A 14,255-nucleotide genomic window follows, 5' to 3' on the forward strand; every position below is an offset into this window, starting at 1 on the left:
AGCCTTCGATGCTGTTGATAGAAGAGCTTTAATAAAGGTTTTATTCTTGTATGGTATCCCCCTGTGTATGGATCATTTTGATGGATTTGTCTTAAGAAGCACAGGAAAGGCAATGGGAGACTTTGGAATCAAAAGGGGGGAGGGGAAATCTCCTGGACTTAGATCATACTGATGATTTAAGTATCCTAGATCAAAATATGAGAAAAATGAATGAACTTTTAGAGGTTTTGCGAGTTCAGGGTGCTAGAATAGGTTTGAAATAAATGTTAAGAAGATTAAGTCACTAAGGCTAGGAATAAATGAAGATGAAAAGGTGACGCTGGGTAACGAAAAGATTGATGAGATGGACAGCTTCACTTACCTTTGGTAGCATTATTAGTAAAGATGGTGGGAGCAGTGAAGATGTTAAAAGTAGAATAGTCAAGGCTCAGGGTATTTTTTTCATAGTTAAAAAAAATTTGTAAGCATAGGAAGACAAGTCTGCAAACCAAGATTATAATATTTGAAGCTATAGTGATGACGATGGTCAAATATGGCTTGGAAGCATGGGTGCTCCGAAAAGCGGATGAACATGTGCTAGATGTTTTTCAGAGAGATTGCCTACGGATTGTTCTGGGTATCTGGATGACTGATCGTATTTCAAACAGTAGGCTGTACGAAAAGTGTGGTTCAATCCTGCTTCCTAGAGCAATAAGGAGAGAAAGGTTGAGATTGCTAGGTTACGTTCTGCGGATGAAGGATGGCAGATTGGCAAAGATTGTCCTTTTTGGCCAACCGTCTAGGGCTAAACGGAAAGCAAATCGTCCGCAGTTGGGGTGTGAGGATGTCATAAACAAAGATTTAAGGGAAATAGGAGCTTCCTGGTAGGGTGTACATAGGAAGTCTTTGAAGAGATTTGTATAGAGGAGTTTGCGAAGCTGTGTTGGCCTCAGGCGGTTTAGTGTTGCTGGGAGTTGTTTTTAGTAGTAGCAGTATCATTGAATATTGTAAATATTTTAATAACAAATTCTAAATTTTTGAAAACATCAATGCCAGCCCGGAAGCATTACGGTTTCAGCCAATTTTTCATGTGGAGATGTTCTGGTGGAATTATCCGGGGGCTATTTTCCACGTGTTTTAATTTCTGGAAAATAATTTCCACGGAATGGGGCATCTCTGGAGTGGCTGAGAAACCGATTAGAGATTATATTCTTATTCAAATGATAGAAAGCTAAGGAGATGGCTGAATCGTCCGCAAGCAATTTTACTGGGAGGTGGGATTCTCAGCGAGGATGGAACTGTCTGGAGGGAATTTGACGGGGGAAAGGTTTACTTTAAATTGGATGAAATTTCACCGAAGGAGATTTCGGTGAGAGGGAAGAGTCTCCCCCCTCCATATATGAAAGGTGTCCCCTTCCTTGTCTTGCCCTTTACGCTAAAGTTTGACTGTTTGTCCTAATTTTTTAAGAATGTTTACTGAAACATGGGGACTTTTTAATTAGAATAGGAAACTTTTTTAGAAGTGCTAACAGCTTAAAAGAGGAGGGGGCAACCATTCATATAAGGAATAAATGTTCCAAAATTAATTTGCAAATTTTACTTTGTTTTTCATGTATACGGTGAGCCAATTTCGTTCAGTTGAAAAACGTCCAAAAGTTAAATGAAAAAAAACAAGTTCTTTAATTGAAAGTAAGGAGCAACATTAAAACTTCAAACGAATAGAAATTATTCTGTATATCAAAAAGGATTGTCCCCTCCTCAACGTCTCACTCTTTACGCTAAAGTTTTTATTGCTTTATAAAGTAGAGCTGTGACAAAGAGTCAAACTTTAGTGTAAAGGGCGAGGTGTTGAGGAGCGAACAGCATTTCTCATGTACGGAATAATTTCTGTTCGTTTTAAGTTTGTGTCGTTCCTTACTTTCAGTTAAAAAAAACTTGTTGTTTTTTTTTTTTGTTTTTTTTTTTTTTTTATTCAAAAAAGAAAAGCCTATTGCCTATTGCTTACACAATAGGCAATAGGCTACGCTAAAGTATGACTGTGTCCCAATCCTTTACGAACAAAAGGTTAAACACAAGGTTAGTTGAATTAGAATAAAATAGCTTTTTGAACATTCTAAATAAGATTAACGTAAAGAGCGAGGTATTGTGGAGGGGGTGACCTCCCCCTATCATAATGATTTCTGTTCGCTTAATTTTTTATCCTTACTTTAAGTTGAAAAAATTTGATTTTTTGGGTAATCACAAAAAGGCACAAACGATTCTCGGGAGAAAACATTGAAATACCGCTGATTTTGAACAGCTAAAAATAGCCAGTAGTTTATTTTTCTTTATCCTAAGGCTTAGCCCGTGTAATTTCAGATCTAGGTTTTTATGGTCAGCATTTATGTCATCGAAGCTTGTTTTTATATTATTCGATGTTCGAAGAAAAAAATTGTGCAAAATACTGTTTAATTACAATATTTGTTGTTGAACTTGGGCAAAGCGAAGAGTTAATTAATTGAGCAAAAAAAAAATGATCGGAGATATCGAAATCATTGTAACAAATATAGAAATTGAAAACATCAATATATCGTTGAATTAAATTATCGCCCAGTACATCCAATTTAAAGCGAAACATATCATCGTAAAACTTATCTAATAGCGGACTTGAAGCAAAACGGTAGTTCGCTTTGAATGCATGATCTAATTGCCTATAGACAGTTTTTTTTCTCTGCATCGCCTTTGTCAACGTAGCGTTGACCTGTCATGCAAGGGAAGAATGTGATGTAAATTATGCAAGTAAGGTACAAAATTTTTCTTGGGTTCTGACCATAATTGAACTGTAAACACCATCCGATTTGGATGCACTGAATTTACATTTTTCTTTTACTAAAAAACAAGTAGACTTTTTTTCACTTCTTCGCTGAAGTCAGTAAAAAGTCCGACCTCTCATAGAAGTCAACAAATATAAGGGAATAACATCCACATACTTGGAAACGCCTTTTTGGCCTACATAAACAAAAAACATGCGCCTTAATATACCTTGCCATATTCTGGGGGAACAAGGTTAATCTGGTTGTTCCTTTTCTTGAAATTTCCGTTTATGTTGTTGCAGATTGCTGCAATTTAACTTTTCCCGATTTTACAGGAGCCGCTGATGGAAGAATACTCGATTGCCGCTCAAATATGGAAACTTACTACACCAGATATGGCGGAGCTCGCTAGGAATTCAGTTATGATGAGTGGATTCTCTGAAAAAGTAGTTTTTTCTTCCTATTTTAAGTTACAGTAGTACTGTTTATACTAACAGCTGAAAGTAAATAGAAAAGTTTCATGTTTATTATACTAATAATTTTGCTAAAGTGCTCCATTCAAACATCAAGAGCATTCTTCCAAGAGCTAGAGGAATGTTCTGTTGCTTCCGAAAAATTGCATTCTTGAGCCTCAATTCAGCGTATTGTATTCTCAACATTCCTGAAGGAGGGGAAATCCACTCATCTTTTCTATAAATTAATTCGATGTCTACTCCATATGAGAAGAAAAAGGATTGCTGGCAAATGGTTGGATTAAAGAACAGGAAATATAGGTACTGGTGATGTTGTGAGGGTTGGGGTAGATATGCCTCATCCCCGGTATATCTTCAGTTTTCAATCCCAGGAACACACACTGGTTAAGGTTGCGTTTGAACCAGCCCCCTCCCCCTCTGATGAAACCATCAAGAAAACGATAGCAAATGTAGCACCAACAAAGTAGTCTTTGTAGCTTCTAGTATTGATCGCACTTCAAAATAATAATAATAATAAATGGGTGTAATAATTTACTTTTTATCAACTTTAGAGAGCTGTGTTCTCCCTCTGTTCTCTCTCTCTCTCTCTCTCTCTCTCTCTCTCTCTCTCTCTCTCTCTCTCTCTCTCTCTCTCTCTCTCTCTCCTCTCTCTCTCTCTCTCTCTCTCTCTCTCTCTCTCTCTCTCTCTCTCTCTCTCTCTCTCTCTCTCTCTCTCTCTCTCTCTCTCTCTCCTCTCTCTCTCCTCTCTCTCTCTCTCTCCCTCTCTTCCTATATCCCTTTCCCTCTCTCCCTTTCTCTTTCAGTGCTTGGAATATACAGTTGTTTTTTTTTTCCACTTTCTACTAAATAGTTGGTTTGTATGTGTAATATGCTTATTAAAGTCTGGTACAACCAATTTATATAAAGTGCAAAAACAGAATGTGTTTTAATTGGACTTTTCAGTTTGTTTATGGAAGTTCACAAATGTCTTACGCGAGGGAAAAATGAGATTAAGCTACAAACCCTAGCCCTTTTTCAATGGGGAAGGTCTCTCGAGATATTTCAGTTTAGATGGTAAGCAAACCTTTAAAGGTTTAAATTAACGTTTCCAATTGATTTTTATGGCTTTTATTGTTTAAATTTGTTGTTTCGCTGTTGAATAAATATATCCATCCATCCATTACCTTGACTGGTAGCGGTAGTGTCAGTGTCATGGTAACGGTCATTGATCGTTCTATACCCTACCAAGTAAGGTGTCTAAAAGAGTTTTCATCATTTCTATGCCCAGACAATGAATTAGCAATTGACGTTCCAAGGAGTGGCAACAATTTTCCTTATCTTTATGATGCACTGGTAAGATCAGAAGCATTGTCCGTTTTAAAAAGAAAGAAAAAATACTAGCACATGATCTTCCTTATGGGTACCTGCACCCGATCGTATTTCTGGATCTCTCTAATCTCGATCTCTCTAATACCCTAATCAAATTTGTGTCAATGGATTTGAAGTTTTAAGCGGCTTCGCTCTGTTTTAAATATTCTAGAAATTTGATGCCAAAAAAAATAATCTCTTGGTTTCTTTCTTTTTTATGAGCAGATCAAGGATTAAGACACTGTATATTTTATAGGGTCCTATTGGAGGCTTTTGGGTTTTGATCAATTACTATTGGGACTGTTTTGCAAATATTCATTTATCTGTGCCTTTAGTTGATTATGTTTATGTCTAGTGATATTACTTTTATGCCCATAACGATCCATTGACAGTTTCTCTGGAAATTGTCAAAATTAGAAGAAACGCACCTAAAGTGATGGCGAAATTCAATTACATATTTTGTATTTTTCAGGTTAAGAAACACTGGCTTGGCCTTAATTATAAGGAAGAAGGCATCAAAGGAAATGATATAACCAGAACCAATGTCCCCGACATTCGTATAGCATATCGTTATGAGACATTATTTGAAGAATTGACAAATATATTCACAGCTATTAGAGGCGAGAAAGATTTGTTCGAGTTTTAGCCATTCTAAACCATTGTTAATGAATTACTTATAGTCGAAAGATGGGTGCTTAGCTAATTTTCTGTCACAAAAAAGCTCTTACCATCTAGCAATTAAATGTAAAATTTGTCGTTTAATGTGGTTAAATTTCGTTGAATAGTAATCTAAAATACTTTATACGTGTATATATACATATATATATATATATATATATATATATATATATATATATATATATATATATATATATATATATATATATATATATATATATATATATATATATATATATATATATAAATTAAAGGTCAATTTGTTTTTTGTACTTTTAATTTGTGTCTTATATGACATGTTGTCAAACGAAATTTGAATTCGATGTGCACATATTTCTGCACATAATTGTCAGATACCAGCACTCAGTGTGTTAAATGAGGGCAGTAATTTTATCAGCTTGGGCCCTTATTCGTCAGCTAATAATTTATAGGCTGATAACTTGATGTAGTGTTTACTCCTTTGTTTCTTCTTCTTTTGGGTCATCAAGTCAGTTTTGAAGTATGTTTTTCTGTTTTGCTAGTGTTCTAGTATAGATTGGTCAAAGAATATAGTTTTAAGTTAAATACTGTTTAGTTTGGCATCGCCTTTGTTTCAGTTGCTTTCTGTCTTGTATTTTCTTTCTCTATCTCTCTCTCTCTCTCATAATTTAGATTATTTTCCGAAATCAAAGCAAATATTTGATTTACTTTATTCTATAGATTCGACGGCCGATTGTTGTATGCGTACGAATCCTTAGTAGTTTCTAGGGATAGTGTAAAATATGTACCCTCAGTGTAGGAAACATCTCATAGCCATCTAATGCTTGCCTACTCAAGAGTGTAGGCTATGCCTTAAAAATGTTTTAGACGGACCATCCCCCTTCTTTAAATATCTGTAATTGTAAGTATTGTTTTTTACATACAGTTAAATATATTATCAAAATGAAAGAAGAAAGTGTAGAACATATTTTTTGGTGAGGGCGGAGTTATTTATTGTAAATATGTAGGTTGCTTGTAACTCCTATATGTAATTTGTCTATATGCCAACATACATCCTTATTAAACCAGGCATTTACACAGGAGTCTATTTTGAGAGGGCTTGCTTGCAAAAGCAACTTAAAGATTAGTAATACCTATAAAAAATGAAGGAAATTCAGCAAAACCACAAAAACCCAATATATTTAAAATACTAGGTCTATCAGGAAATTTTTAAATATGAAAAGGAAACAAGGGACAAAAATGGGGGAAACCTTGACTATATTGGAAACTGTGAGTCCTTTTTTGAGAAGCTTCATTAAAATACCACAAATTCAACTTTTATTCTTTTTCTACCTCTCAATGTTACTTCTGTATTTTTATAGTATGGATCTTACTTTTTTTTAGCATTACTCTATTTTTTTAAGTTTTTCTTTTTTAGTTTGTTACTTTTTTTCGTGTGACAATGACTAAGATAAGCTATTCATTTGTGTAATAGGTTTGACATTTTGTAGTATTTGATAGTTTGTCTTTTGTTTTGTTTTTTTTGTTGTTTTTTTTTTTTTTTCATTCTGATAGTCTCTTATCCATGTAAAAAAAAAAAAAAAAAAAAAAAAAAAAAAAAAAAAAAAACTGTAACTATTTTTTTAAACTGTAAAAAATTATATCTGTTACACTTTTGGCTTTTACTGTCGATTTGAATGAATTTGATTAGATCTGCGACAATACCATATATTGCAATCAACGATTGCTTCATATATCGGCTAACAGGACCTACTGAATCATTCGTTTTCTTTATCTTCTTAAAAGACCATAGAAAAGGTATTTATCCCTTTTGTGGTTTAAAGCAAATTCTTAATTTTTTGCATTAAATGATAAATCAGTTGCAGTGGTTCAAAATGCGTTTGCGGTATTTTTCGTAAAACTGACATATACAATCCACGCCCTCAAACTAAGCAAGCTCTTGATTAGTTCAGACTGTTTTTCCTTTAGCTTCAGGAAGGAAGAGCTCGTTGTTTTTGTTTTGATTTCGTATGTCCGTTCATGAATTAAGAAGAACTTGTTCAGTTTTGATGCTAGTCAAAATGCATTTTTCTTTCTGTTTGCGTCCTGTTTTCTCTAGTCTCACTCCCTGTAAGAGTTGAGAAAGGGGCCTTTAAATATCAAGATTTATTTAGTCGCATTTTTGATGTAAAATAAAAACGAAACTTATTTCGCAAGTCACTGATCTGTAATAAAAGAAAAAAAACTAAGTTTGAGGTTATCTACTCTCCTGTCCAAAAATGTGTTATAAAACATACCATCCTAGGGGTATAAAATGGAATAACCTAGAGGATAATTTTGCCAAAAAAAAAGAAGAAGAACCAAAAGAAAACAATGAGAAATCGGTGAGATTTTTTTTAATGAAGCTTAGGATGAGGAAGGTCTCTTCACGGATTTTAATTTGATACCTCTAGGGTTTTAATTTTTATCCTGAGGGGAGATGGAATAAAATACATTCTTGAAAGAGTACATGGCTTGGTTGCTCAGAATCAAAACGCATTCCCATGCGAAGATTACGTAACTGAGCTATTTGCACCTTATGCTCGTATAGTGGTCGCTCCAACTTCACCAACTGATAATGTCCTTTGAACCAATGAACATCTTCTCTTGGTTTATCCCACTATATGCTACCACTTGCTATATGACTTGAAAACCTTAAGATCGAATAGCACAAAATTTATTTATTTCAGGGAATGCAATTCGATTTTTGGCGGTCGAGATCCGCTCAAGTTTTATAAACGACAGGGACATTTTAAAAGGTGTGTCTTAATTGAAGAAAAATAAATAAATAACCGGATATTTTTTAATATATTTTAGCTTTTTGATTTTTTTTTCTTATTTATTAGCATTTCTTTTCCTAGAGTTTTTAATGTTTTTTTGACTTCGTATTTATTTTTGTTGTTGTAACTTTTTTAAGGTTAGTTCCACTTATCCAGTGCATTTTTTAGAATGTTTCTTTGAGTTTATTGCATCCATTTATGCGTTTTTTATATTTATTATTTTTCTGGTTGCACTTTTTTGTGTGGCTCTGTTCTAAAATATTTCTTCAGCTCTATACATATAGTTGAATTCATTTTTTTTTTCGAGGAAAAGAAAGTTCCCCTGACCCTTAAGGATTTTGTTTGGATTTTAGAAAAAATATTCATATTTTAGGCAAAACATAATGAAAGGCTTTATGTTTTATTTTATCTTTTCAAAATTATGCTATAGATCGAAACAAAAACTTAAACTGTTAATTGGTTTAATTGATGCCTCATCTCCAACCGATACGTATATTGATTTTCCTTTTTCTTCAGTAAGGTTTGCTTCTACGACACCTGATATGCTTAGTATAAAAATTGAGGGTTCCAAAAGTACTAAGTAGTGGCCTCTATTGCCCCTCTCACTAAAGTTGAAAAAAAAATCCTTTGGGGGGGGGGGGGTATTTTCATTGGAAATTTTCTTTGAGAGAAAAATGAAAAAATTACATATTTCACCCCCCCCCCTATATATATATATGAAAAAAATATATTTTTGCCCCTCCCCAAATTTCTTGAATTGATGCCACTGGTACTTAGCGGTCACTCATTAGTTGCATTTTATGGATTCTAAAAAGAAAACGCAACAGAAAACTTTTCAGTTAAAACAAACTGTTTTTTGTGTCTCATTATGGTAGGCTACAAATGAATTAATAATTTCTTTGTTCTTACGATTAAAGGTTCTTAATGTATTATGTAAACATATTTTAGCATATGAAAATATGTTTAAGTACTATCTAAGTAAATATGTCTATCTAGTACTATTAAGATAGGAAGTCTATTCTGATGGGAAAAAAATAGGATATCTAGTGGCATCGTGTACTTCTCCAGTCAGTTCCATTCACCATTGATAATATATGTGACTCAAAACTATGGAAAATGTAGGCAATATTTTACGTGATGAGAAAGCCAATACTTCTTTGTATGAACCAGTACTAAAAAAAATTGTATAGTAGTGTATCCAAGAATTTTCTCCCCTTAAAAGACAAATATGCGCAAGAAATGCTAAATTTGACTATATTTGGAAAAAATATGACGTTTGTTTAACCAAAGAAAGTAATGATAGTAGTTTTCAAACCTTTGCCCCCCCCCCCAGATTTAAAATTGTAAAGAAACATAGTGTATATGTAAACATATATCTTAATATTAGCCGGTGACAACAGGAAAACAACCTGTATTTCTAGTGGCTTTTCAGTCTCATAAGTATGATAAAAAAAAATTTCGTGATCTAAGTGTTAGTGACAATGTTCAGACTGTATGTTATTCCTGTTATAAATTTTATTGGAATAAAATTTAAATGATGAAATTATATTTGTTATATTTTACCCTGTATAGCCGCTGCGTAAAATTTAGCTTCCGATCAAATGGGAAGAATTTCAAGATTCATCTTGTATTAAAGGCTTTTTGGTAATACATTGTGCCCTTCTCTTCGGAATAGGTCCTTAAATTGCATGTGGCTTATTGTAAGTAGCCACAATGTATGTGATTACTACAGTAAGATATGCCCTTTGTAATCTTAGGGTCTGTTAGAAGGAAAAATTTTACATAGCGTGTCTATTTCGATAGACCATAATAACAAGATTGCGAAAGCGATATTCAGTAGGGGAAGTAAATTAAACAGCAGATCTTTTATGATAAATCCCAGAGTTGACAGGTGTCATTTTTCTGTAGTTTTTTTTCTTACTGATGAATCATAAATTGAAAAAAAAAATGCAAACGAAAATAATTTGCATGAAAAAATGTAGTAACTTGTGAGTTAAGTCGTAAAATCATTTGGCAATAAAACCATATTCTTCGTAATCTGGAGTAGCACCAAAAAAGACACACTCAAGTAAAATTATAGAGAATATAAGAAGACTCCTAAGTATGAGGACGCTAAGAGTAACTAGTCTCTCTCTTGTGCTCATTATGCCACCCCCTCCCCCAGAAAACCTGTGATATTGGATCCAAATTTTGAGATAGTCATTTTGTTCGGAAACGTTGAGAAATCTAATAAGTATACCTCGGGTCCCAGTTTATCCTGACTGCTTAAGTAAAATAACTCATTAGAAAGTAAAATAACGATCAGTATCATTCGATTTTGGAAAGGTCCATGCAGAACAAATTTGTGACAGTTCAAGGCGTAAAAAAAATACTCACTCTTTGATCTGTACTGCTCAAAGTGCTACTTTCGTGGAACTTTTGTAATAGACTATGAAATCAAAATGAAGCTATGTTCTTCAGCTCCTCCTGTATTTCTTGAAATTTTACCTTTCAGAATCCTTAAGAAAATTTATATTCCCTAGAATGGTGCTGGATATAAATTCTACGATAGCAGTCGAATTATAAAGAATACCTAGGATCGGAACACAGTTGGATATTATTAGCAAAGCCATATACAATAAAAAATATTAGCCAAGGATCATCATTTGCTAGTTACATTAATGGAAATGTAAGGGCTAAGTGTCAACTAACATATTCACTAAGTCTGTTTAGTCAGTAATCTACCTATATAATTGACTGTGTAACCATAGCTCTAGACAATAACTGGTATATTTTTGAAAACAATAGCTTAGTCGGCAGAGCTTGTGAATGGTAAGATTCTTCACCATAGTCATAATTCTGAACCCCACAGTTGACTTTTTCTGCTTTAAATACTGTGAGTATGTTCTTTGCCCTATTTTGTCTGGGGGGTTAAGACTTACAGTGATAATTTTCTTGGAGATGCGCAAGGCAACTTCAACTTTTCTTAAGTTTTACCTACGACTCTCTCCTTCCGAATACATTCGGAAGAGATGTAAAAACTCCGTAGATTTTGTCTTTTTAGCTTGCCTCCTCCCTGGACTAAATTTCTGTGTGCCTTCTCTTTATCTCTGTACGCCTCATTCAGGCACATAGGAAAACTGATGAGAAAAACCTCTCTGTACGAAAGGAAAAGTTTTCACACGACAGGTGCAAGGCTTTCTCGTAAAGCACAGATAACACATACTTGTGCGATGTTATGTGGCCAAAACTTCGGCGAAAAATTTAAAAACACGTCATCAGATTCAGATATCTTGGATGTAGAAACTGAAGGATCTTTTAGTTTTTGCGTTGCAGCAGTTGATATTTTATGTACCAAAGCCTTAAGAGTAAAAAGAAAAAAAATGAAGGGGGTAGATTAGGCCATCACGGCAGGTACTATTATTACTACTACCAACAACTCACCGCAGCACCAAGCCACCTGAGGCCAACACAGCTACGAACACTCCTCGATCCCAATCTATTCAATGCCTCCCTCTTTACACCCTCCCAGGGAGTTGCCGTTTCCCTTGACATCCTCCAACCCCAACCGCGGACGATCTGCTTTCCGTTTAGAATGTACGGTTGGCCAAAAAGCCTTCGGCAATCTGTCATCCGCAGAACGTGCCCTAGCCATATCGACCTATTTTTCACTATAGCCCTAGAAAACTGGATTGAACCACACTTTTCGTACAGCTTTCTGTATAAGTTTGGCCAAATTTTGCTTTCAACTCTGGGAAAATGCGTCTCCCTTGAAAAAGTTTAGGTAAATATGGAGCACTCTATATTTCTAACCTATGACTTAAGTGAACATACCACTCGATGCCTTTTTTATACTCTTTCTGAATATAATGATCGCTCTTGTCGCATATTCAATTTTAACCCAACCTTTCTAACTTTATCGAAATATATAGCCCATACTATATAATTTCAATGCGCTTATTGATTCTCGATTTTGTCACTGTCGATTCAATTTACGGGTAATCTGGTTTTAACAAGAGTGAGGCCAACAGAGGTATATAAGCTGCAGCTAAAATAAGAGAAAACGGTGCCATCTTTGAGGATTCATAAAAAGCTTAATTTGAGATCCGTAGCCTACAATTAGAGTTGCATATTTGTCGATGCGCGAAACGGTAACTGAAGTCCTAACTCGGTGTAAAATGAGCTACCATTATATCTTTTCTACCATATTATTACAGTTGTTCCTGGGCGAGAGGGCAAACTGCTGACATTTTCCAAATGGGGAAAATTTATTAAAAGTTGCTTGTCTTCTAGGAAGGTGAGTCAGTTTCAAAAATGTGACCTTGTTTTAGGTCACTTCTTACAACAAGTGTGATAATTTTCGTATATATCATGAAAATGTATCCTTTTTTAATATTTTTTGGTCGGAAGGGGTGTAATGTAGAATACTTAGCCTGACGTCCCTCACGCCTTCCTCTCACGGGCACCCTTAGTAGAGATTATCAACTTGAAACAAGTGCTATTTCACAAATCTTTCTAGTGACTAAAATTTGCTAAATCTACCAATAAACTTCGTTTAAAAATGTACAAATGCATAACTTTTTCTTCATTTTGTGTCTGTAATCTTATTAGCATTAGATCGATTGTCGTCATAGAGATTATTCATAACTATCGATAAGAAAACACATATTTTCGTAGTGCCAAACCGGTAATGACTTGAATCAGTTACGACATAGATGACTTTAGCAACGACTTCGTAAGTGCGATAGAAAAAACTACAAAGCTATAGAAAAATGGAAAAGGAAGGGCTGGTCATGGAGATGAAAAATTGTATTGAGATGGAGGAAAACAGCAAAAAGCCTTTGAATGGCACGTATAAAAATGTAAGTAATAGTCTGCTTATGTAATGAGTGTTTTCTTATTTGTTCTGATTCAGAGTAATGGGCCATAGCTGGGTATGGTTTCTCAAGGGGGTAGTTTTAGGGGCATTTGCCCTCCCCCTAGAAGGTAGGAAATTGCGTATATTACAGGGAAGGAAGGGTGAAAAACTTTTTTTTTTACCTGCACCTAGGTATCTCCATAGCCTAGAGTTATGGTTTATCATAGGCCTAGGGCAAAAATCTGGTTGAAAAAAAGTTCAATTAGGTTTTGATTTATTACTCTTTTCAGATGGTCTATTGGTTAACCATTACTGCTTGTAAGTCTGTTTGGGTTTGTTGCATCTGTAGGATAGATGCTAGCCTAGTAAAATAAAAGTAGACCTAGTCTTTGAGCCTACCATTAGGTTTCTTAATTTACATTCTTTCCAAGGTATCAGGTTAGCATTCACATGCTATAAAGAAACAAAAGGCTAACATTTACTGCAGAAATAAAACAATTAGGCTAGGACTATACTTGGCCTTCTTAGTTTATTCTTGAACCAAATTTTATGTGGGGTTTTTGACAGGAAATTTGTACTGGATAAAAATAGAGTACCCTTCCAATGTACAGGCCTTATTACTCATGTTGGCTATTGTATGCTACAGCATAGTACTCATTTGGCTGTATTTTTAGCTCCTTCTCCTCCTCACTGCCAACAGTATAACAGACATCAAAGTCTTAGCTTGAAAGATCATCATTCTTTTCCTTTTTCAGCTTTGGCTTGAGGATATTCTCTTTCATGTTCTCAAGCTTTTCTTTTTTCTCATTCTCTATTTATTCAAGTCCTATCAAAGCCTTTACATATGTGATTACTTCAGCTTCCCAAGCAATTTTCTTACTACCAGATGTCCCAGATTCTAAGCCATCAAGAGAAGGGCACTGGGCTGAGTCCTAGAGAAGTTCTTCAAATGATTTCTCATGTACAAGAATCTTTTTTGGAATAACTAACATTGAAATAGTAATCTGATTTGTTTCAGTATTCACTTTGGTTGTTGCTGTTGTTCAATTCCAAGTGTCTTTGTCTCAAAATGTCATTTTAACTTGGCTGGATCAGACTTTGGCTGGTCAATCATGTTACAGTTGAAATGGGCTAGAATAGCAGAATTATAAATTCCATTTGTTTAAAATGGTTTTTATTGTTTTTGGTGAAGGGTTAAGGTAACTCCCCAGATCTGACATAAAATTTTCAAGGGCCATTCTTTTGGTAGGAAGTCAAGTGAGTGTGCTCATTGACAGTTCTCAAACTTCTGCTCATAGGATGATTTCAGCACTTTGAAAATAATCCTGTCAAGGGGCTGCAGAAATGGGATACATGGGCTGGTAACCTGAGG

At 34.6% G+C, this 14,255-nt stretch overlaps 2 protein-coding genes across 6 annotated transcripts in view; both read left to right on the plus strand.

Moving 5' to 3' along the window:
• LOC136029397 (AMP deaminase 2-like) overlaps positions 1-9,589 on the plus strand; it is a 121,745-nt gene extending 112,156 nt beyond the window's left edge. For all 5 annotated transcript variants that reach the window (XM_065707746.1, XM_065707747.1, XM_065707744.1 and 2 more), the window contains 2 exons: positions 3,107-3,217; positions 5,064-9,589. In XM_065707746.1, coding sequence (XP_065563818.1) covers positions 3,107-3,217; positions 5,064-5,237 — 285 coding nt within the window. In that variant the 3' untranslated portion in view covers positions 5,238-9,589. The remainder of the gene's footprint in view (positions 1-3,106; positions 3,218-5,063) is intronic.
• Positions 9,590-12,691: 3,102 nt separating this feature from the next.
• LOC136029399 (serine palmitoyltransferase 2-like) overlaps positions 12,692-14,255 on the plus strand; it is a 68,369-nt gene continuing 66,805 nt past the window's right edge. The window contains exon 1 of the mRNA XM_065707749.1: positions 12,692-12,887. Within this exon, the coding sequence (XP_065563821.1) occupies positions 12,798-12,887 (90 nt within the window). The 5' untranslated portion in view covers positions 12,692-12,797. The remainder of the gene's footprint in view (positions 12,888-14,255) is intronic.

Source organism: Artemia franciscana, chromosome 7 (genome assembly GCF_032884065.1).
Source record: "Artemia franciscana chromosome 7, ASM3288406v1, whole genome shotgun sequence".
Lineage (NCBI taxonomy): Eukaryota > Metazoa > Arthropoda > Branchiopoda > Anostraca > Artemiidae > Artemia > Artemia franciscana.